The sequence below is a fragment of the Podarcis cretensis genome (assembly GCF_951804945.1).
Source record: "Podarcis cretensis genome assembly, chromosome: 13".
NCBI classification, from domain to species: Eukaryota; Metazoa; Chordata; class Lepidosauria; order Squamata; family Lacertidae; genus Podarcis; species Podarcis cretensis.
Window position 1 is genome coordinate 3869901 of NC_137182.1, and position 24801 is coordinate 3894701.

The 24801-nt window shown below is 43.5% G+C and overlaps 1 protein-coding gene across 1 annotated transcript in view; it reads left to right on the forward strand.

Annotated features, from left to right (window-relative positions):
- Window positions 1-754: 754 nt before the first annotated feature.
- Window positions 755-24801, forward strand: part of CEP72 (centrosomal protein 72) — a 28981-nt gene continuing 4934 nt past the window's right edge. The window contains exons 1-11 of the mRNA XM_079950203.1: window positions 755-907; window positions 4457-4584; window positions 6050-6242; window positions 9393-9507; window positions 10783-10961; window positions 12674-12777; window positions 14048-14099; window positions 14759-14968; window positions 16009-16067; window positions 22140-22269; window positions 23655-23854. Coding sequence (XP_079806329.1) covers window positions 835-907; window positions 4457-4584; window positions 6050-6242; window positions 9393-9507; window positions 10783-10961; window positions 12674-12777; window positions 14048-14099; window positions 14759-14968; window positions 16009-16067; window positions 22140-22269; window positions 23655-23854 — 1443 coding nt within the window. The 5' untranslated portion in view covers window positions 755-834. The remainder of the gene's footprint in view (window positions 908-4456; window positions 4585-6049; window positions 6243-9392; window positions 9508-10782; window positions 10962-12673; window positions 12778-14047; window positions 14100-14758; window positions 14969-16008; window positions 16068-22139; window positions 22270-23654; window positions 23855-24801) is intronic.

Below are 24801 nucleotides of genomic sequence, written 5' to 3' on the forward strand. Positions count from 1 at the left end.
CTTAAAGCTTAAAACTTAATATTTATTTGTACATAATTCCTTATATCATTTCTACTAAAGCCAAATATTTTCATTCCAACATTTTTCTAATGCTCATTAATTATTCAATAAAAATTGAGAAAGATGGAAAGATTTTGCTGAAACGAATAACTAAACTAGAATACGAAAAAGGGAGGTGTGAGGAGGTCGATGAAACAAGTAAATGAAGGATGGAGATATGGAATATTGGATGTGTGTTTTTTTATTGTTATTGGTGTATTGGTTTTTATGTGTGTGTTTTTCCTCTTTTGATGTACTGTTATGTATGTTTTGTTAATTTTTTGTTGTTCTCTTTTTTGCCTTTTTTGCAATTTTTGAAACTTCTAATAAATATCATTAAAAAAAAAAGTGAGCTCATGCCTCTCATCACATATGTACATATATATTTAAGAGGTTCTTTATAATCCTGTTTTGGGACTGGTTCGTGTTCTTACGCAGCTGCATTTATTTTGCACTTTCTGGATGTCCCCGGATGACAGGACATATAAGGTAGGTGTGTTTTGTGCTACAGATCCAGCCCTGCTGGCAGCGGCTGCTTTTCCTTTTCTCTCTTTATTCTGAGCGCGCCTCCTCCCGCCCGGCGGCTCCCAAGGCCGAACTCGCTCAGCCGTTGCCTGGCAACGGAGCGCCGACTCTTCCGCGGCTGATTGGGCAGCGGCCTCCTCGGGGGCGGCTCCGCTCCCCAAGGCCGAGGGTCCGATTGGCCTCTTCCCGGCGCATGCGCCCTGCCGCGGCGCTGGTTTCCCCTCAGGCAGGGCGGCAAGCGCCCGTTTAAAGTGGGGCGCACGGGAAGAGATGGCGGCGGACGGGGTTCCGCTGACGGAGGAAAGCATCCGCGAGAGAGTCTGCCTGACGCACCAGAATCTCGGTGACCGACGAGCGGGGCGGGGGCGGGGGGGGAAAGGACTGACAGACGGAGCTTTCAAACCAGGCGCCCTGACTGGCTGTTGGATCCGTTAATCAGGCGGCAAAAAGGGCGGGTTGGTGTACTGCGCGCGGAGGGGGCTGGACAAGGGGTGCGCGCTGTCCTATCGGAGAGGCGGAGGCTGTTGATTGGCGGGTCGATCCTCTGTCCAGTAGGGGGCGGTGTATGCGTCAGCGTTTATGTGTCCACCGGGAAACCTTCCTAGGCTTCGCGCAGGCGCAGGCAACGTGCTGCTGCTCTTGTCTCTCGCAATCATTATAATATCAAATACAGTCGTGTATAAATAAAGCAAACACCAAGTAGGCACGCTAGCAAGGTTATGCTTAAAATTCTACAAGGGAGGCTTAAGCAGTATGTGGACCGAGAACTCCCAGAAGTGCAAGCTGGATTTCAAAGGGGCAGAGGAACCAGAGACCAAATTGCAAACATGCGCTGGATTATGGAGAAAGCTAGAGAGTTCCAGAAAGACATTTACTTCTGCTTCATTGACTATGCAAAAGCCTTTGACTGTGTCGACCATGGCAAACTATGGCAAGTTCTTAAAGAAATGGGAGTGCCTGATCACCTCATCTGTCTCCTGAGAAATCTCTATGTGGGACAAGAAGCTACAGTTAGAACTGGATATGGAACAACTGACTGGTTCAAAATTGGGAAAGGAGTACGACAAGGCTGCATTTTGTCTCCCTGCTTATTTAACTTATATGCAGAATTCATCATGCGAAAGGCTGGGCTGGATGAATCCCTAGCCGGAATTAAGATTGCCGGAAGAAATATCAACAACCTCAGATATGCAGATGACACAACCTTGATGGCAGAAAGTGAGGAGGAATTAAAGAACCTTTTATTGAGGGTGAAAGAGGAGAGTGCAAAATATGGTCTGAAGCTCAGCATCAAAAAAACGAAGATCATGGCCACTGGTCCCATCACCTCCTGGCAAATAGAAGGGGAAGAAATGGAGGCAGTGAGAGATTTTACTTTCTTGGGCTCCATGATCACTGCAGATGGTGACAGCAGCCACGAAATTAAAAGACGCCTGCTTCTTGGGAGAAGGGCAATGACAGGCCTAGACAGCATCTTGAGAAGTAGAGACATCACCTTGCCAACAAAGGTCCGTATAGTTAAAGCTATGGTTTTCCCAGTAGTGATGTATGGAAGTGAGAGCTGGACCATAAAGAAGGCTGATCGCCGAAGAATTGATGCTTTTGAATTATGGTGCTGGAGGAGACTCTTGAGAGTCCCATGGACTACAAGAAGATCAAACCTCTCCATTCTGAAGGAAATCAGCCCTGAGTGCTCACTGGAAGGACAGATCCTGAAGCTGAGTCTCCAAGACTTTGGCCACCTCGTGAGAAGAGAAGACTCCCTGGAAAAGACCCTGATGTTGGGAAAGATGGAGGGCACAAGGAGAAGGGGACGACAGAGGACGAGATGGTTGGACAGTGTTTTCGAGGTTACCAGCATGAGTCTGACCAAGCTGCGGGGGGCAGTGGAGGACAGGAGTGCCTGGCGTTCTCTGGTCCATGGGGTCACGAAGAGTCGGACACGACTAAACGACTAAACAACAACAACAAACCGCTGGAGTGGCTCTCATTGTCTTGTTAGGAGATCCCTTCCACGGTGCAGAAGCAACCTTTGTGCCTCCTGTCTGGGGCATCTACCAGCTGAAGTGGTCACACTCTTTACTGGGGTTCAAAAGGGCTCCCCCAGGAAACCAGAGGCCTTTCTCCTGGGCATGGTCGGCCAATTGGTGCTCAAGAAGGATAGAATCTTCTTTTTGTACGCTACAGCAGCAGCAAGAATACTTATCGCAAAGCATTGGAAGACACAAGACCCACCCACCTTGGAAGAATGGCAGATGCAAGTAATGGACTATATGGAATTGGCGAAAATGACTGGCAGAATCCGAGACCAGGGAGAAGAGTCGGTGGAAGAAGATTGGAAGAAATTTAAAATCTATCTACAGAAATATTGTAAAATTAATGAATGTTAATGACGTTGGAATGAAACGAAGTGGTTCTAGCAATAAGGCAAAATAAGAATATGTAAGAATCGATTGATTAGATGAAAATTTGAAATTATAATATGTGAGGATAAACAATTAAGGGTAAACTAAGAGGGTACGGATTTGCTGAACAATTTTTTAAATGGAACACAAAAAAGGGAGGTGTGAGGAAGTCATGAAAATAAGTAAATGAGTGGTAAGATATCAGAAAGAGGGATTTTCTTCTTTTTTTCCCTCTTTTTTATGTCTACTTTTGGTTTTTTGTACTTTTGTGTTTGTTTTTTATTGTCTTGTAACCTTTTTATTGTTGAAAACTTAATAAATATTATTTTTAAAAAAACAACCAAAAGGGCTCCCCCAGGAGTGAGTTAACATTTGCATCAGCCCACATTTTTGGAATGCACATTCAGAATTTCTTCAAAAGAGAAAGGCACAATATTTTGCAGCAGTGTTTCCCATCATACACTTCCTTTTCTGAGTTAAAATAGAAATAATACTGAAAATAAATGTAGAATGTGCTACTCAAGGTGTTATTAGATAGCTCATCTTTACACCTGAAATAATTTAGGACAGAGATGACTAAACTGGGTCTCTGTCACCTGATTCCATATTCCATCATCCCACATGATTGGCCATGCTGGCTGGGGATGATGGGAGTTGGAGGCTAGCAACATTGGGGAACCACCTGGAGAGTGGGGGGGGGGGATAAGAATGAAACTCTCTTCCACCCTGCCTCAGGGGAGTGTATTTTGTACCCCAACTGGTAAAAGGCAAAGCCAAAGCACTCGCTTGTGTGAAGAAACAACATGAATTTATTCTGAAGCTGGATAGGTATTTGATTTGGAAGTACTTCAATGCCCCAGTTATGCAAAGAATGACAATAACTGCCTGTCCCCAGTAAGACCATTTGGAAGGAGATGACACCAAAGCAGAGATGCAGTAGACTCAAAGGAACCATTAATTATGGGATCAATTCATTTATTGTATTGATTACATGAAGAGTTTGCTATTGATAGCATCTTCTGTTGTATCTGTGTTCCAACTCTTGAACTGGGCAAAAGATTTTGCGCAACTTCAAAAGTTCCATATACCTTTTTAAAAGTAAAAATCTGGTCCAATCCAATATTGCATTTTGCCAATTTTCTATCTCTTGTTCCCTGGAGCCATCAGAAAATCAACTTTCTGTTTTTAGCCTTTTAGGACTTGGGACCCACCTTCAGTTGCAGTCTGAAATGTTGTTGTTGTTTAGTCGTTTAGTCGTGTCTGAAATGTAGGCTACACCGAGTCTGAAATGTAGGCTACACTTAATATTTTGTCAGTGCAGTGCAAGTCTGGTTTCCGCCACCCCGTTTCCTTCCTATTCTTTTTCTTCCTTGATGGACACTTCTTCTAAACACTTTGATCCACGCTATTATCATGAAATACGTTGTTCCTTATCTTAAATGCCATCGGAATGAATTAGTAAACTCTCAATAATTTTCTCATTCTAGCTGATGTCCGGTCATTGTCTCTTCCTGGAACTTACCATGAAAAGATTAGTCATTTAGGAAACTCATTGGAAAATTTTATTCATCTAAAATCACTTGACCTTTCACGCAATGCATTGACTACCTTGGAGGTAAGGCATATTTGGGGCTTTGTATGTTTTACACTGTAGATCTATTGAATTAAACAGTTTTGTAAGCGAATTAACATTTCAGACATGGTTCACCCAGTTTCCATAGGATTGGTTATTTTACCCTGTTGTGGTTTACCACTATAAACAGTCTGTAAAAAGATAAAAGCTCACCCACGATAGCTAAATCCCTTGAGAAGGAAGGTACCATATTTCAGTGGTCCAGCATAGGTTATAAAACATGCCACTGCCATTCAGATTAGACAATACAGAGGTACCTCGGGTTAAGTACTTAATTCGTTCCGGAGGTCCGTTCTTAACCTGAAACTGTTCTTAACCTGAAGCACCACTTTAGCTAATGGGGCCTCCTGCTGCTGCCGTGCCGCCGGAGCACGGTTTCTATTCTCATCCTGAAGCAAAGTTCTTAACCCGAGGTACTATTTCTGGGTTAGCGGAGTCTGTAACCTGAAGTGTACGTAACCTGAAGCGTCTGTAACCTGAGGTACCACTGTACTGAGCTAGATGCACCCAGGGGTGAAGGAAGGCTCTCCGGCACCTGGTGCAAGGTGTCGAGGGGCAAGTAGTGGGGCATTATAACTTAACAATTATCTAAGGTACCCTATTCAGATTAAGCAACTGCTTCTTTTGGATATAGATTATATCTGTGGATGTGGTTGCATAGAGTACTTAGCCCATTATTTATTGTTTGATCCATTATATGACTCAGAGTGAAATTTCCATCCCACTATATGTGGCCAATGGGACGCTGGTGGCGCTGTGGTCTAAACCACAGAGCCTAGGGCTTGCCAATCAGAAGGTCGGCAGTTTGAATCCCCGCAATGGGGTGAGGTCCCATTGTTTGGTCCCAGCTCCTGCCAACCTAGCAGTTCGAAAGCACGTCAAAGTGCAAGTAGCTAAATAGGTACCGCTCCAGCGGGAAGGAAAATGGCGCTTCCATGCACTGCTCTGGTTCGCCAGAAGAGGCTTGGTCATGCTGGCCACATGACCCGGAAGCTGTACGCTGGCTCCCTCAGCCAGTAAAGTGAGATGAACACCACAACCCTAGACTCGTCCGCGACTGTTTACCTTTATATGTGGTTAACACAGGATAGTGTGTGATACTTGCTTTTAGATCAATATGAGTGTATCAAGTAGCATTATTTGCCGCTGCAGTTAGGAAAGTTTGAGCTTTAAAGAAAGTGTCAGTGGATTGCAAAAGTGTTCACTAATCTTAGTAAGCAGAAATAATTCACTGAATGGTTTATTTTAGTAATGCATTATTTTGTTAAATGAAAATTGGGCAGCTCTGTGGCTTATGTTTTTAGATCTTAGCTTCAGTTATTTAACTTGCTTAGTACTGTTTGCAATGGTCTGTGGCTACAAGCAATAAATACTGATTTACACACAGTTTATTGGAGTTGTAAGATGGGAATAAACATAGAATTGCTTTTTAACCATTTGTTAACAGGGCCTTCAACATCTTACATGCCTAGAAAAGCTCAATCTTTATTTCAATTACATTTCCTCGTTGTCGGAAGTATTTCGACTCCACAGCTTAACTGCACTCAAGGATGTGGATTTCCGGCTGAATCCTGTTGTTAAAAATGAATCTGATTATCGTCTTTTTGTCATTCACATGCTCCCGAATCTCAGGCAGTTGGGTGAGTAAGATGACACAACAGAGCCATGTTAGTACCTATTGCAAAAAAAAAAAAAAAAAAGGTGATGAGAATATTTTTTTTTCCTTCAGTGGCTGCCCAGTTATTCCCAAAGATGGGAAATATTTTTTATCATCTCATGTTACTTTTTTAAGGCAAGCAACTAAATGTAGAATGTGAATGCAGTAAATAGATCTTTGAAAGCACGTGTATCATATACACATACCCTCATCTGGAAACAAGGATGTCTGCTGCTACTCGTTGAGGGTACATTTTGTGGCCAAGCTGTTTCTTCTTGTTTTTGTTTTGCTGTGTGGCCAAAGTCTCTGTTTAAACGAAGTGCCATAATTCCCTTTCGCTGCTTACCTTCTTTCTCGTTTCCTATGTATGCATTTTCTGAAAAACTGACAGATAGTTTGACAAGTTGACAGGACTTGACAGTTGACAAGAGTGTGGTGCTGATGATGCCAAGGTTGCAGGTTTGATCTGCATATTCCTGCATGGCAGGAAGTTGGATGACATGATCCGCAGGGTCCCTTCCAACTCTATCCAACTCTATGATTCTAAACCTTATACCAAATCCATTTGTAGTATTCTTGCCTTTTCATAGGGAAGCTTTGCAAATTGTATCCAAATTCTTTGCATTTGCTCAAAGGGCCCAGTCCTGTTTCCTGTTCTCTGTTGTCCTGTCTTCTCCCATCTCACAAATACTTCAGTGCCTTTAAGATGCTTTTCACCTGAAGGTGGGTTTGGGAACTGTCAGTCATGAAGTAGAAGGGAGAGGTGGCTGGGAGGCAGAAATCCAGCCTCCAAGTGGTAACAGGCAGCCTTGATGGCTGTTGAATCTTGGCAAAGAGCCTGCCTTCTTTTCCCTTGCAAGGTAAAAATTTCTGAGCAGTATAAAGAAATCAGGACTTTGAGGTTGACTTTCTTAGTTACAGTGTGCATGTGTATACGCAATGGCAAAAACATGTAATAAATTAAAGGGGGGGGGAGGGAGTAGGTCCAGTAGGAGAATTTATCATGGTTCTCCTATCAAAGTTCCTGTGAGTTCTACCATTCATTTGGAATCGGAAAAGCTAGCACTGTTAGATTATCATAGATTCAATGGGAAGGGAAAGGTGACTTCAGTTTACAGAGTCTTGATTCTGAATGATTAAAGAGCCAAACCAAGACCATAAAGCAATCATTTGAACAATGTCACAGTTATAGTAGTTTGTGTATGAAAGGGAGCTTTATTCTGTTTGACGGTTGCATTTCGATATTTTTTGTAAATGTGATATCATTAGACGTCCTCATAACACACACCTTGCTCTGCATGGCAGTTATATACATAAATACTTGGATAAGAAAATAGTTTTCTTCTTTGTTTCCTGCTTAATTTCTATTGACAGGATACTTACCTACATTTACACAAACCCATGCAGTTCTTGGCAGTCCTACTTAGGGAGACCCTTCTACCTGCTGAAACAAATGTCTTCAATTGTTTCTGGAAGTTACAGATCATGGGTACCTGTAGATACTGTTGCACTAAACCGGAGCAGCGGCGCTGAACGCTCTGCTCTGAGTTACTGTGCATAGCTGCGGTCTTGCGTGAGCTCACAGCGCCTGGGGCGCACATGCGTTGATACGTGGCTGGGAGCGCCAAGGGTGAATGAGCCCGTTGCAGCACCCCAGCCCTCACCTCTGACCCCGTTGCAGTGATCCTGCTCCACACTGTAACCCACAGGCTTTCACTGTGCCGCCTGGCTGCACCTGCTTGGGGGAGCCCAGCTGACATGGCACTTGGCAGGCCGAACCAGGCACCCCCATGTTGGTGCCCCCAGTGCAGCCCAGCCCAGTTCTCTTTCCATGAGCATTGGTTCCTCCAACACCAGGAGACGAGTGCCGGCCCATACTTGGGGTACCTGCATAAAGGCACCTGCTTCACACCCCCTCAAAAATCTGCACCTGGGGCCACATCCCTCTGGCAGCCCCCCATGCAATGCCCCTGGTGCATAGGGCTGCTTTATGGTGTGAAAATGAAAAAGAAACCATTCATCTCCCATTTCTTTCTCTTACTTGCAGTACCTCCCCTTCTTGGTTTGCAGTGTTATGAAAGATAACCTGGACCCTTTATTTTCATTATTAACCAGAAGGGGCTATGGCTCAGAGGGCTAAATGGACAAGCATCTCTTGGTGGCTTCTGTCTCTGTGCCTCTAGGATATTGTTCTGACAATTTTTGCCTGAGTTTTACAGACCGAGGGAGCAAATCAGTACCCTCTTTCTCATTGTGCCGTTCTCCCCCAAGTTTTGGGGAAAAGTTTTTTTGAATTATTTGGATTATTTTATACTCTGCTTTCCCATGTGACTTATAGTGACTCACAGCTTGAAAAATATTTCAAAAGTTAAATGAATAGAACTATAAAATAGTTGTACATGTATTTTGTCCTGGAAGGCAACACTTTATGCTTGGTAATTGTCTTTAAAAAATTCAATAAAGTTTGTAAAAAAAAGAAAGAAACTTAAATATTAAAACCCAGATAATGTTCAAAATAGGTCAGTGCACATATTTTAAATGTTGTATGTAGGGTAACCATGAACTCAATCCAGTCGATTGCACCAGATTTAGGCATGAGGGGAGGGAAGAGAATCATCAGAGGTTATCTAGTTAGTCTCTTGCCAGTGCAGGAAATCTACTGCATTCCTGATAAGTGGCTATCAAGCCTCTGTTTAGAAACCTCTTAATGAAGCAGAGACTGCCACCTTCCAAGGCAGTCTGTTCATATTATTGGGAAGTTCTTCCTAATGTCTAGACTAAGCCTTCATCTTTGAATTTGAACCCATTGGTTTAGTTTCTACCCTCTGGAGCTGGGTTGCCAACATGGTTCCTGTGGGTGCAGAGGTGCCCTTGAAGTCCTCTCCCTGTACCTGCAAAATCTCAGAAACCACCCTCCCTTTGCGCTCATTGTTCCCTTCAAGACGGTGGTGTAGTTGGGGGGGCACAAGGGCAGTTGCAACAAGGCGCACAATTGTGTGGGGGTTTTTCAGAAAAAACTTTCATCTTATAAATTTGGGAATATTCTAGTATTGAATTTGCAAATGTTCTCCTTGCATGCAGACCATCATAAATACATTTTCTTCCCTTTTGGGTGGATTTTCTTTTTTTTTAGATGATCGTCCTGTGAGAGACAGTGAGCGAAAAGCATCCCTTTTACATTTCTCTACAGATCATGCTTATAGATTCAGGAAGCCTCCACTGGTAACAAGATGGACGGAAACGGAAAGGTAGGATCAGAACAAGGGTTCAATGGAAATATCTGGAAATTGGGACAGGATCCAAAGGGCTGCCTCAGGAATTTGCGTATGCCCCTTCCTGTTACTGTGCTGCCCCAACCCCACTGCCAATTAGAGGACCCGGAAAACGGGATGATAACTGATACACAGTGTTCAATAAAGATTCATGTGCAGCTTGTACTCTGCAGCAGACATGCCCGTTGTTTATCTGTGCCGAAGACAGAGTTAGGCACAGTATCAGCATATCTGGTCTTCCTTGGCACCGATCCATTCCAGGCCATGCGGTTCCTGTTTCAAAGAGGACCCGTTTCATCCTTCAGGCAAAGCCAGGAATGTAGGGATGTGCTATGCAGACGTGGCGAATATCCAAGTACTTGGGCTTCATTTACAGCTTGAGCTGTAATTATGTTTGCTTTCTGTGGCACAGGAAGTCTCTGAAAGGCTTAAAACCTCTGTTAGATCTTCTGAGTCTTAATCCTTAATCAGGCTAACTGACCTACTTTCCCTTGTCAAAAGTGTGTTAATTAGAATTAGATTATGAGCTCTCCGTGGCCGTATTTGGATGTCCCCACTTTAAAAAGCAACCCTGATACAGCGGCCCTGTGGAGGCCAACACTCTCCTGGAGGTGTGCAAGTTCTCTTGGCTACTCAGGTGATTTGAGTGATCTTCTGCAGCAGAGAGAGTTGCCTGTCTGTGGAGGCTCCCCACAAGCTCCTCAGTCATGCAGGAAGTCTCTATGGGCACACAAGGCTCCCCACTTGAGAGCTTCACTCAGGTTACCTGGGTGTTGGGTGCATGGCCCGGGGGGGGGGGGGGGGGGCAGGGCTAAGCTAACATCCCTGCAACCCTTTTAGGGCAGCAGTGCCTGAAGAGCGCTCATGTTTTGTTTCTTAAGATACAGTGGTGCCTCGCAAGACGAAAAGAATCTGTTCCGCGAGTCTCTTCGTCTAGCGGTTTTTTCGTCTTGCGAAGCAAGCCCATTGACGGCTTAGCGGATTAGCGCTATTAGCGGTTTAGCGGCTAAGCGGATTAGAAAAGGGGGGGGGGAGGGGAAAAAAACCCGCAGGAACTCGCAAGACATTTTTGTCTTGCAAAGCAAGCCCATAGGAAATTCGTTTTGCGAAGCACCTCCAAAACGGAAAACTCTTTCGTCTAGCGGGTTTTCCGTCTTGCGAGGCATTCGTCTTGCGGGGCACCACTGTACATTTTTCTCTCAAATGAAAACTTAAATAAGGTATAAAAAGAATGTCATTTTCTCGCTGCAGTTCTGCCCATCCAAGAGTTGAATACATTAACTTCATGTCAAAAAAGTGCTTGGTGATGGACAAAGATGATGAGGCTGTCCTGAACCTCATTACAAAGTGTGAATGGGACTTAAGTAAGCCTCCAGGAATAACTGGATCGACCGAAAGTCACCCCAAAGTTGAATTCCACGATTTAAACAGTATGTGGTTTGTTTGTTACTTTTTTCATATTGTCTTCAATAACAGGCTAGTTCATGTCAGGGTGGAACCCCAGGCTTCTGGGTTGTATAGTAGTTTTGAATGCTCACCGATCTATTTCATAGTTGGGAATTTATTACTTGTTAGGTAGAAATCCCTCTCTTCAGTATCCATTCTGATGTTATGTGATGATGTGACAATGTAGGCTTGGAGCCTTAGACCATCCTGTGATACCGTTGAGATAAATGGAAGTTTTTTTGCAGTCTGCCATCTCAAAACACCCAACCACTGCCTTTGTATTTCTACCCCACTGAGCCAAGGTTGGGATTTGGAGTGTAGGAAGAGCCCGACTGGATCAGGCCCAAGTCCTTTTAGTTCAGCATCCTGTTTTCAGCTATAATAATAATAATAATAATAATAATAATAATAATTTTTATTTATACCCTGCCCTCCCCAGCCCAAGGCTCAGGGCGGCTAACAAGCAATAATAAAAACAAATTGAATGAATACAACTTAAAAACAAAATTAAAATACAACATTAAAATATTGAAACCCCATCGCAGGAGGAGAAAAGAAAAGAAAAAAGAAAGAGGGGGAGGGAATCAAATTGGCTCCAAGCCAAAGGCCAGGCGGAACAGCTCTGTCTTACAGGCCCTGCGGAAAGAAATCAGATCCTGCAGGGCCCTGATCTCATGGGGCAGAGTGTTCCACCAGGCCAGAGCCAGAGTTGAAAAGGCCCTGGCTCTGGTTGAAGCTAATCTAACTTCCTTAGGGCCCAGGACCACTAGGGTGTTGCTATTTATGGACCTTGAGGCTCTCCATGGGGCATACTGGGAGAGGCGGTCCCGTAGGTATGAGGGTCCTAGGCTGTGAAGGGCTTCAAAGGTCAAACCAGCACCTTAAATCTGACCCTGTACTCCACCGGGAGCCAGTGCAGCTTGAAAAGCACTGGGTGAATATGCTCCCATGGCAGAGACCCCGTGAGGAGCCTCGCTGCAGCATTCTGCACCCGCTGGAGTTTCTGGGACAGCTTCAAGGGCAGCCCCGCGTAGAGCGAATTACAGTAGTCAAGCCTGGAGGTGACCGTCGGATGGATCACTGTGGCCAAGTCAGGGCGGGAGAGGTAAGGGACCAACTGCTTGATGCGGCGAAGGTGGAAAAATGTCGCCTTGGCTGTTGCTGTAACCTGCGCCTCCATGGAAAGGGAGGCGTCAAGGATTACACCCAAACTCTTAATGGAAGGCAAAGGCACTAATTGGGCCCCCGCAAGAGAAGGGAGTTGGTCCCTCAGCAGCCAACCAGATACTTTTAAACACATTTTAAAAACCAGTTTTTAAAGGTCTGCCTAAAAACAGATGTAGGGTAGAATATTCTACTTTTCATGAGTGTTCCAAATATATGGGGCCACTACTAAAAAGGCCCCTTTTCTGGTTCCAACCAAGCTGATGGAACCTTAAGGCAGCTAGTTCAGGAGGCAAGAACCAAAAACAAAGGACAGAAAAAAGCTTTTTTTAAAAAGTAAACAACCGTAGGAAGGCAAAAAGAGCAAAAACTCACAGCAGAAAATAGAAAGGACAGCAAATCACACAAAGCAGAAAACTCACAAAGGCGGAGCTATAATAAAAGTTACGACCTTGGAATGGAAACTATATAGGGCTGCGGTATATAGTATGGTTTCTGTAGATTAATTTACTATTTAAATCTATTTCTTGAGGTATTCACAAAATAGAAGATAATACTAAGAGGCATCGGAAGGCAGGAGCGTCTCCACCACGGCTTGTCTTATTGCAGAATTGGAAGCAAGAAAACCTGCCCAAGGTAAATAAAAACATTTTAAATCCTGTGTCATACATTCTTCCTATGTCAAGAATGCCTCCAACTCAGTGTGTGGTTCTCAAAGCAAACCATACAGGATCTGGTTGTCTTTAACATAACCAGTGTGAAAGCCAGCATGGTTTAGACGGAGCTCTTAAAAACCCAGCTGTTTAGCTTGGTTACAAAAGCTTTTAAATGTTGTATCTGCTTCTCTGTTTTGCCCTCCCCATCCCAAATTACAGTGGTGCCCCGCAAGACGAATGCCTCGCAAGACGGAAAACCCGCTAGACGAAAGGGTTTTCCGTTTTGGAGGTGCTTCGCAAAACGAATTTCCTATGGGCTTGCTTCGCAAGACGAAAATGTCTTGCGAGTTCCTGCGGGTTTTTTTCCCTCCCCCCCTTTTCCTAAGCCGCTAAGCCGCTTATCAGCTGATCCACTAAGCCGCTTATCAGCTGATCCGCTAAGCCGCTAATAGCGCTAATCTGCTAAGCCGCTAATGGGCTTGCTTCGCAAGACAAAAAACCCGCAAGACTGAGAGACTCGCGGAACGGATTCTTTTCGTCTTGCGAGGCACCACTGTATTTTCCCTGTTGATGCATGCACAAGGGACTGCAGGACTCACAAGGGATTCCTAGAGGGGTAGGAATCTCAATAGGAGACCTGGTGGTTTACTGCTGTTTGCCTGGCTACAAACCACCCAGGAAGAGCTTGAAAGAGGAGGTGTGAGACAGTGGGAGTCTCCATTGGGGCCAGGTACAAAACAGAGCATTATAGCATTAAAGAGCAGCAAGTTGAGTGATGGGAAGCTGTAAGGCCAGGCTTCAAAACATAAGTTGGTGTGAACTGGGGACAAGCGCTGGAGAAAGGAGGGAGTGAGTGCCTCTCCCACTCTCATGGGAACAGCTCCCCCCTTTCAAAAAGCCCTAAAGCCAACAGGACAGCAACATGGGCTCCAAATTACTGCAGCAGATGCCAAGCCATACCGCAAAGGAAGATCCAAACAGGACTGCCATTCGGCTCGTGGGTTCAGACTTAAGCCCTGCTTTTGTCAGGTGTCGGTTGTGCTACAGAGGTGGAATCTACACACATATAAAAACCGTTTCGAAAATGCCTTTCAAAGCGTTTTTAAAAATACATAGAATTTTCCATAAGGCTCACCATCGCCATCTAGTGTCTCATTGTATATTACACTTAAAATGTTTTATTTGCAGCTGTATAGCTGAGTCCAGAGATCCTGATTGTAGAAGAGTCCTCTTTTTCTTTTTCCTTCTAGGCTGCTCAGTTACAAAATAGAAATATGCTGAAAGCCTCAGAAACGAATAAAGGTACGTTATAACAAATGTTATTGTGCTAATTAAATGGCAGAGTTTGGTCATTAATACCATAGGCATCTGTTCCAGCTGTCACTTTGCATGCTGATAGATAGGTTTTACTGACAAGCAACAGAAGTGAAGTGGCTAAAACAAATATTGCTATAATCCTCACATTTGTGTTTTTATATGGAACACTCCTCCAGCATACAGGCAAACACGTATCACTTAATTGCACTGCAACTTGGCTTTAGATTTTTACCTTTTTTACAGTTAATGGTCAGAATCCAACATGGAGAGTGACATCGCAGTGCTGTGCATAACTATTTAGAAGTAAATCTTGCTGACTTCAGTGGGACTGAACTCTTTGGCATTGTATTTCAGCCTTCACACTTCAGTACTTTGGGAATAAATGGCCTTAAACACGACTACTCGGTTGGGCTGTGGCCTAAACTGTGCACTGCGCCTGAATGGTTAAGCTGGACATATTGTTCGGCAGGGAAATAAAACATTAAATGTTCAAGGAAGTTTCTGTCAGCAAGCTCTGTCTCCTGCCGATTAAAGTGGTTTAGTCCTGGACCAGCCTTGCTCTGTGATTCTGCTGACTGAAATAAACTGGTCCTTAGTCTCCTTTCATGTCAGTACGTTGCAATAATTTGGGCTTCCCCCTCCAGAATATAGAAGCTTGCCTACTTCACCAACTCTACAAGTTTCTCACAGTGCCCTTGGTCAAGGACATAAGAAAAAGAAAATCGGCGTTAGAGTTTCATTCTTAGGAGCTAAATCACAAGAGCTGCCCAAGACAGACCCTAATTTGAAGTTCCACAATGAGACTGAAGCATATGAAAAGATCACAAGCCATGCTATTTTTACACCCCATCCAGGTAAAATTGTTTTTTAAGTGTTTCTGTAGCCTTGCTGTACATCTAAATATACAGCTGCCACCGAAAGCAGCAGCAGCAGCAGCAGCAGCCATGCATCTACCTCCCCCACCCTCCCAGCCCTGTCTTAACCTGTGTTTTGGTGTCTCAGTAAGTATTCATGACTCTCCACTCCCTACCCACCTCAAGAGGCAGGTAATGATGTGGAGCAATGATGTGTGGCCAGGGAAACTCAGGGATATGAGATATGGATCAGTTCTGCTAGATTGTATAAAGAGGAATGTGGGAGCTAGATGTCTGGCTGCTGTTTTCAGCAAAGATTGTTGGCTGTGGCAGTTGTCTTTCTGAAACATATGTGCTAATTCCTAACCATCTTTATGATAAGAGTGCCACCATGTGGATTAGCCCAGTATTTCACTAGTTACTTATGTACTTCATTTATTCAGCTTCAGTTGAACCTATTTCTCTGCAGAGAAAATGAGCTTATCTGTATCTCACGGTTTCTCTTGGGAGAGCTAAGCCATGAGCCAAACTATGACTTAATTCAGCACAGGGCAGCAGCAAATGGCCAGGTAGGAACAGAGTAGACATGATCACCTGTCCAGGAGCCCATGCATTTGCTAATTGGTGCTGACCTGTGTTCTGGCTTAGTATTATGTGTGAACTGGGCCTATGAGAACCTACATATTGAAACATCCAGCAGGTTTCCATTGACCCACAGAGCAGCCAGCAGATGCAACTCCTGCACATGACATAATGTACACAACTGGAAAAGAAATATAGTTCGCTTAGATTATCTTATTGTTATGAAAGTTTCTGGGAGCCAGTGCAGTGTTCTGGTTAGAGTGTCAGGCTAGCACCTGTGGGACGAGTCCATATCTTCACTCAGCTATGATGCCAGTCACTGCCTCTCAGCCTAATCAACCTCACAGGGGAGGAATATAAATGCTTTTTATTATTATTAAGAATTCTGCTATTTCATGGTTTAGTGTTTTGTCACCTAGACTGAAACTATTATGTTCAAATACTTTTTCCATTTGTAGCCCCACCAGATGAAATAGTAGTTACTTCTCAGAAAACAACAACGGGACATGACCAGAAGGTACCTGAACGTGAAAGGCTAAAGAGCAAAGACCTAAAGAATGGAGATAATGTAAAAAATGTGTCAGTTTGAGATCAAGCCAACTTCTCTAGTGGATCAGTTATAACAAAACGGGTACACTGAAGATTCCTAAGGATATGTGTTTGCACCTGATCACTGATACTAGCATGGATTGGCTAAGTTTCCCCCCTTATCAGCATTCCATTTCCTGATGTGTGTTTTTCGAATGAAAGTTAGTACTTCATTTAAAGAGGCACTAAGTTTCCCTTATATTTCCTTATCCTGGTAACTGACTCCTCCATAATAGGATCCCAATTTCTTTCTGAAATCTGTGCATATTCATCTCCTTTTCATTAGTGAAGTAATTCCCCCTTTTTTCTGGTAGCTATCTGTGTATTCATAGGGAAACAATGTTTATCTCCCAGCACATAATTCCAGTGTTTAACAGTTTACACATGCTGCCCATGTGCTACTGGGCCAACTACAAAGTTAATGTATTAATTTACAAAGCCTTTAACAACTTGAGTCTAGGATATCTTCAATACTGTTTGATGTGTTAGATCCCTGTTAGATCACTCCCGTCTTTGTGGGAGTGGCCCTAAGTGGTTCCCCATGACTCAGGCACACAGCTCAGTAATTTCCCCTTTTAAAAAAGTTTGGCATAGACAACGTACCTTAAGTTTTCATTCCTGGTTTGTAATTCTCCTGAAATGTTTCTCCTGAAATGTTTCAGAAAAATCCCCTCCTTGTTTGTCTTCACTGCTTCAGGATTATTTGATAGGCATGAGTGCCCCAATACATTTATGTGTATTGGTGAGCCAGTCAAGAGCTAATCATCTTCAAAGGCATTTGTGTACAGGCAACCTGTCAAGGATAGCAATGCCTTCTTACATAAGTCAGTAACCCACAAAATGTTTACTAGCCAGTCATACATTATTAGTAATTTGTAATCTGTAAGAGGTTTTCATAAACCTTCTGTGACTCATTGGCTGGTTGCAGTTCTTATTGCCATAGCTGACTTGGCAACTTAACTATTTTCTATGAACATGGATTAATAATGGGACAAGAAAATTGCCTGGAAAAGGTGCCATGGCTTTGACCCGAGAGCCAAGAGAATCTTTTCCCAATTGTCTTCTTGATCCATTTGTCATATTCCCTAAAATAGTTGCTTCCCTCTTTTTCTGATTTGGGGACCATGATCCTCCAATGCTTCAACTCTGTTAGCTGAGTTAACCTGCCTCTTGCTTTTTCTGCCTGCTGCACACCTGCCTCCTTGCATCATTGTGTGTTTGGTTCCATTTCCATTTGTTCCACCCTTCTTCCTTTTCCTTGTTCCATTTCTAACCCAGCGTTGTGATCTACTAGCAGCTTTGTATGTTCCTTCCTTTGCATATAGCCTAGGACTAACAGTTTCATTGATTAAGAGCATTATGGCCAGAGAGTAGATTTACCGTATTTTTCGCCCCATAGGGCGCACCGGCCCATAGGACATACCTAGGTTTTTTTTTGGGGGGGGAATAAAGAAAAAAAAAATTATTCCCCCCCCCCCTCCAGGTGCGGGGCTGGGGCAGGGGAAGCCCGAGCTTCCCCCAACCCCAGCCCCCAGAACAGGCTGCTATCCGCAGCTCTCCCACGGCTTGCTGAGAACTTCCTGAAGCCTGGAGAGCGAGAGGGGTCGGTGCGCACCGACCCCTCTCGCTCTCCCGGCTTCAGCGAAAGCCTGCATTCGCCCCATAGGATGCACACACATTTCCCCTTCATTTTTGGAGGGGAAAAAGTGCGTCCTATAGGGCGAAAAATACGGTATTTTTATTCTTCTGCCCATGAGCTTGAAAATATCACTTCTAAACATGGCAACCATATGCATCTGATCACTACCAGAGGAGTGAGTGGGGCAGCAGAATGCTAAGCAGCCCTTTGGATTTTAGCTGTGTGACTAATAAGCTAGTCTATATGCCATTTACCGTACTTCCGGTAAAGAGCCCTGTGCACTGATCCGACAAAGGTGAGTGCTGGGGAGTAGATAGGCGAATTGGAGCACATGTGCATATCAGCAATCCAGGCAGTTCTGAACCCCAGAGCATTATGGATAAGGTGAGAATACATTACTTTGTTCACTAGTGGGAAAGCACAGGCTTGCTCACTGTGCCAGGCCGCAGGCTGCATGCAGCTCCTCATCTTATTTTATTTTTTTAAATAATATTTATTACTTTTAAAGCTTACAAAAAAGAAAAGGAAGAAAGAAGACAAAAGGGGGGAAAAGAACAAAAAAGAGAAAAAACAATGCAATACATAAACAATACAAAACACAACCTTAACACATTAAACTAACACAATAAACTAAACCAAACAAAACAAAAACAATTTAAAAACATACATCATACCTTTTCCATATTCTATCTTTCATTCCCTTGTATCATTGACCTCCTCTCACCTCCCTCTTTGTATTCCACTTCCATTAATTGTTTCAGCAATTCCTTTCCATCTTTCTCTATTTTCTATCATATAAATGTCTTAACATATTTTTAATCTTATTTCCATTAAAATTAGTATACTTATTTAAGCTTTTTTTATATATATAATATTTATTAAAATTTTTAAAACAATAAAAAACGTACATAATAACATAGTATTTTCCAATATCCACATTTCATTCTCATCCTAGGACTTCCTCACACCTCTTGTTCCTGCATTCTAAACTCATAAATTTTGCTAGCAAATTATTAAATTGATTCCGTTCATATAATATAATTTCCCAAGATTAAATCTCAAATTTTGGAATTTAAAATCACTCTTATAGAGACTTAATTATAAAATACTTTTTAACCAAAATTTGTCTTTTCTTCCAATTACACTTAAATTTGTATTCTTTATAACTAATTTGTTGAAGCCATATTATTACTAATCTTACATCTTTCTTAACATTCATACAATTTACAATATTTTTGTAGATAATCCTTAAATTTCTTCCAGTCCTCCTCCACCAGTTCTTCTCCCAGGTCTCGGATTCTGCCAGTCATCTCCGCCAGTTCCATATAGTCCATCAGTTGCATCTGCCATTCTTCCAGTGTGGGCAGATCTTGAGTTTTCCAGCATTTGGCAATAAGTATCCTTGCTGCTGTCGTAGCATACATAAAGAAAGTTCGATCCTTCTTTTGCACACTCTGGCCGACAATGCCTAAGAGAAAGGCCTCTGGTTTCTTAGGGAAGGTATACTTAAATACCTTTTTCAACTCATTATATATCATTTCCCAGAAAACCTTCACCCTAGGGCAAGTCCACCAGAGGTGAAAGAATGTTCCTGCAGCTTCTTTACACTTCCAACATTTATTGTCAGACAAATGGTATATCTTTGCAAGCTTGACTGGAGTCATGTACCACCTATATATCATTTTCATAATATTTTCTTTCAAGGCATTACATGCCGTAAATCTCAAACCTGTGGTCCATAACTTTTCCCAGTCAGCAAACATAATGTTGTACCCTATGTCCTGTGCCCATTTTATCATAGCTGATTTGACCGTTTCATCCTGTGTATTCCATTTTAACAGCAAGTTATACATTCTTAGTATACTTATTTAAGCTTAACTCCTTATAGCATTTCAGCTAAAGCCATAAAATTTCCTTCCAACATTTTTCTATCACTCATTAATTTTACAATATTTCTATATACAGACTTTATATTTCCAATCTTCTTCCACCATCTCCTCTCCCCAGTCTCGGACTCTACCAGCCACTTCCGTCAACTCCATACAGTCCATCAACCTGGAGATCTTATGTCCGAGGCTCTTAACTCTTTTCCACGTCCCTTCTGCCAGTCTTCTTCATATTCTTTGATGCTGAAGAGCAGATCTTGGGGAAACTCCAATCCAACAATACTTTTACAGTGGTGCCTCGCAAGACGAAATTAATCCGTTCCGTGAGGCTCTTCGTATAGCGGTTTTTTCGTCTTGCGAAGCAAGCCCATTGACAGCTTAGCGGATTAGCGCTATTAGCGGTTTAGCGGCTTAGGAAAAAAGGAGAAAAAACCCGCAGGAACTCGCAAGACATTTCGTCTTGCAAAGGAAGCCCATAGGGAAATTCGTTTTGCGAAGCGCCTCCAAAACGGAAAACCCTTTCGTCTAGCGGGTTTTCCATCTTGCGAGGCGTTCGTCTTGCGGGGCACCACTGTTTTCCTTCTCGACAGGTCAGCCAGATTTCCATAATTAAAACTAGGATCCATAAAGTATTTCCGGGCATGTTTCAAAATTCCTCCAAATCCAAAGGCCCCCAGAACTCCAATCTCCTCCTGACCCAAGTCCATATTCCAAAAGTCAATTAATCCCTGCATAGAGGGATCTTTCCAATTTTCCTTTTCTAGTCCAGGCCAAGCTCCGATCTTCAAAATCTGACTTTTTCTAGTCTCAATCATAAAGGGCCTCAACTTGTAATCCTCAATTTGCCTCTGTAAGGCTAAGGCTCCCCCTTGTATTACTTTAGGTTCGACAACAGCAACTTTCTCCTTCTCCTTTTCAGCAATTTGTCCTGTTGAAATAGATTCCTGTGCCAAATCCTGAATAATTTCTGTATTGGTGCTCACTTTTGGTTCCAAAATGTCAATTTTAGTAGTCATAGCATCCATCTTTTTATGAAGCTGTTCCAACAAGTGGCTTATCTTAGAAAATGCAGTCCATAAGGCTTCTCCTGTCGACATTCTTGAATATCCAAGGTCAATCTCTAGTTCTCACAGTTCTTATCAAGCAGCTGGAGAGTTCCCAGCTCCACTCTTGTAACAGTTTCAAAAGCTCCCTCTAGAGGGGAACAGTCTCCACTTGTATCAATCTTTTCTAACACAGATCAAAAAGTAAAGATAGTTTCAATTTTCAGATACTTTCCCTCCCTTTTAAATGCAGAAGCGGACAATGGAAACAATATATTTCTCTTATTTAACTGACTGTCAACATCCGTTCTCTTCACTGTCAATAAACTCTCCCGAAACGTCAATCACTGGGAGCCCGTTCCCAGGTTCAGAGCAGTTTTAATTTTAATCACTCTCTCCTGCAGGATACACAGTCCAAAATTTCCCCCCTCTTCTCCTGCTTCCAAGGGGGGGTCTAATAATTTCAATCGATGGAAGTTTAATCCTTTACATAAGGCTTTCCGAGACCTTAACTTGTAAGCTCTTTGCTTCGGTCTATTTACAAAAGGGGAAGGCGGACTTCCTGTTTTGAACCTTCCCCGTTCGATGCCAAATTAAGATATTTAAAGATCCATTTTTCCGTTTTACTCACGGGTTGTTGTTTAAAATCCAATTGTCCATAAGAAAAAGTCAGCGCTCTCCAGCAACAGCAATGCGGCTTCACTCCGTGAAAGAAGCGGTCGATTCAAAGCTCCGCGCCGCTCACCCCACGTCGCTCCGGATCCCCAAAACAGGGTTTCCCCGCGAGTAGGGGAGGCGCAAAAGGTGCCAGCCGAATCCCAGGTTCAAAAGCTTCTTCCGCCTGTGATTTCAATGGGTCTCCGCCTTCGCCTTGGCGGTTCAGACCCAACTTTCCACGGAGCAAGTTCCTCCCGATCGGAGGAGCTCCGCCATTGCCGGGGGCGCCAACCCGGAAGTCGGCTTTCCGTGCTTTGAACTAAGTTGGCCTGTGGTGACTTGACTTTGCCTACATTGACCAGGCTTAGTCTGTCACAAGTTGACTTTGTTTACGTTGACCAGACATTGCCTGTTTGGACTTGACTTCACAAGTTCTGAACCCCAGAGCATTATGGATAAGGTGAGAATACATTACTTTGTTCACTAGTGGGAAAGCACAGGCTTGCTCACTGTGCCAGGCCGCAGGCTGCATGCAGCTCCTCGTTTTAAGCTGTGTCTAGGTCCTGCACAATAGTGATTGGGGAGCTCACAACATTTTTTTGTGTGCAGTGCCTGTTAATCTATCCTGCCCAGGGTAGCAGGCACCAAGTAGTAAAATAGCACTATTAAAAATAAAACAAAAGCATATTTAAAACAGTTAAAAGCACTTAAAAGCAGTAAGAATTCTTTTAAAAAACATGTAAACATTAAAGTAAATATTTTTTTATTTTTTTAAGTGCAAACCTCAAGGAGCAGTTCAGTTGGCGGATGAAGTGCTATATGAAACAGGACTTGAATGTCTTCTAGACTTGGTTGATAAACACTGGAATGGTTGCAGATCACTTCATTGCAACCAAACTTTTTTATGTAAGTACGAGTCATTTGTTGGGGATGTGTGTTGCTCCGTGATAATTTGGCTCCTTCCTCCCGCAAGGTGACTTGCGGGTAACGATAGCTCGGTTTCCCCCACTGATTTCTCCAACCCCGGCAACAGGTTTGACAGATGTTTGCTGCTTTTCACCTGGCAGAAATAGTCCCAGTGGGGAAATGAGAGGTAGGCTTTTATTTTTCCTCACGTGTTTTCGGCCTCTTCAGCACCATTCACTGCATTTGCTCAAGGAGCAAGACTGGCCAGTTTAAAGGCTTATTGTGCCATTTCATGAGGTTATTCTGAACTCCTGCTGGGATGGACACCTGTTGTCATGTGAGTAGCAACACAACAGTGGTCCCTTTCCTTGGGAAGCAGGAGATTACTCCGGACAGTGATGGGAGGAGTGTCAGCCAGAGGAGAAGCAAGGTGAGCAGCGCTTACCTGGGCGAAGGCATCTTCCCAAACTGGCATTGGTTACCTCGGTTTCTTCATGCTACGAAGCACAGTGGGGCAAGGGAGGGAGTGGGGGATCCCAACGCCTAGTCTCTCTGCCTGGAAATAATCACAGGAAGAAAATGGTCTGAAGAGGTCTCATGTGAGCAATACTGTATTTTGCAGTGTGACCCCGTGTCTCAATAGATAGGATTAGACTTGAGGGTACTTGGCTTAGCATAAGGAATTAGAAAAGGGGCTTCTGTTTGAACTGGGGCCAGAAGAACCAGTGGTTGAGTGGCTCAGTAGTGATGCTATAATAGGGCCATGGGTCACAAGAGCAAATAACAAATTTTCCTGCAGCAGAATTTCTTTGTGAACTTAAAAATACAAAGGCGTGTCCATCGGACATCGCCTTCTGCTCTCATAGTAAAGCAGCTCTGTTAGGATCAGTTTTGCTGAGGTTAAGGTAAAGGTAAAGGGACCCCTGACCATTAGGTCCAGTCATGACCGACTCTGGGGTTGCGCCGTTCATCTCGCTTTATTGGACAAGGGAGCCGGCGTACAGCTTCCGGGTCATGCGGCCAGCATGACTAAGCTGCTTCGGGCGAACTAGAGCAGTGCACGGAAACACCGTTTACCTTCCCGCTGGAGCGGTACCTATTTATCTACTTGCACTTTGACGTGCTTTCAAACTGCTAGGTTGGCAGGAGCTGGGACCAAACAATGGGAGCTCACCCCATCACAGGGATTCGAACCGTCGCCCTTCTGATCACAAGTCCTAGGCTCTGTGGTTTAACCCACAGCGCCACCCGCATGCTGCTCTACTGGAACAGTGAATTTGTAAAGACTGAGCAGGTAGTTTGAAGGAAATTACACCTCCGCTCCCCCCCCCCAAAAAAACCTGGTCACTAAATATGAACTTAGAAAAATCTCCTTTAATTCCTAGCTCAGGCAGAAACTGTTTTGTCTGCAATTCAGAAATCCACACCCACAGATCAACAGATACCTCCTGCAGAACACCAAGAGCTGAATAACCTTCGGTTAGAGAGACAGGCTTTGCAAAAGCGTATCTCTGAGCAAGAAGAGCAGTACAATGCCAAGATCAATAGTTTGGCATCAGACTTGAATAGTGCTAAGAAAGACAGGGTAAGTAGAATGCAGTATTCCGCGACCCCATGCTTTCCCTGTGCATATAGGCATGTACATACATATAAACAGTGTTCTAATCTAGGGTGGCAAGATGCAGCTGTCAAACTCCCAACAATCAGTTTCAGATTTTTTAAAAAATGCATTTATTCGAACTTTAAACCCATCCAAAAGACCTAGGATGCAGGATGCTAAACTAGTTTTCCTGTATTGCTGATTACCAGATTTGTCTTCTATCATTTTTTGCTTAATGTTGCTTCTGCCAGTCATAGGGAAGAGTTCAGCAATTGGTGACCAGTTCAGCAATTCACTCTGGTTTCCGATGTACTCCTAGGCAAAGGGGTAGAAATTTGCTTTATTTTTAAAAGGAAAGTTGAGTTTTTGTTTCCAATGTCACATTCTGTCCTTTTTGTGGAAGTTCAGCTTATACATCCATCACTAAAGGCAACGAAAAGCACAAATCCTGCCTAATGAATTTCTCCCCAGGCAGCAGTGGTCTTCTTTTCAGGGCAGAATTTCTCCAAACTTCTCTGCAAATCAGAGATTTCTTTCTTTTCCGTTTAAGCCACCTTAACTATAGAAGCTCTATAATTCCTTCAAAATACAAAGCAAACACTGAAATCCAGACCATTCTAATTTATTTCGTCCTCTGGTGTTGCGTTTGTAGCAGCTGTTGCTTGATCCGCAGGGTCTATTCTGATTACTTTTAGCTCAGAGGATCACTGGGATCCCACAGTAGTTGGAGCAGCTGTTGGGTAGAATCTGTAGGTAGGAGTGCTCAGAGGTTGCCCCCACACTGGCAGCTGGAGCTTGACATTTGCTTCTGTCAGAGCTCTGCAGGGCATATCATTGAAAGGTTTATAGCCCCTTTATGGAATTATTGGTGTACTTGGACAGTATTTCAAGCCACTAATATTGGGTAACACATGCCTGAATTCCTTGTTCTT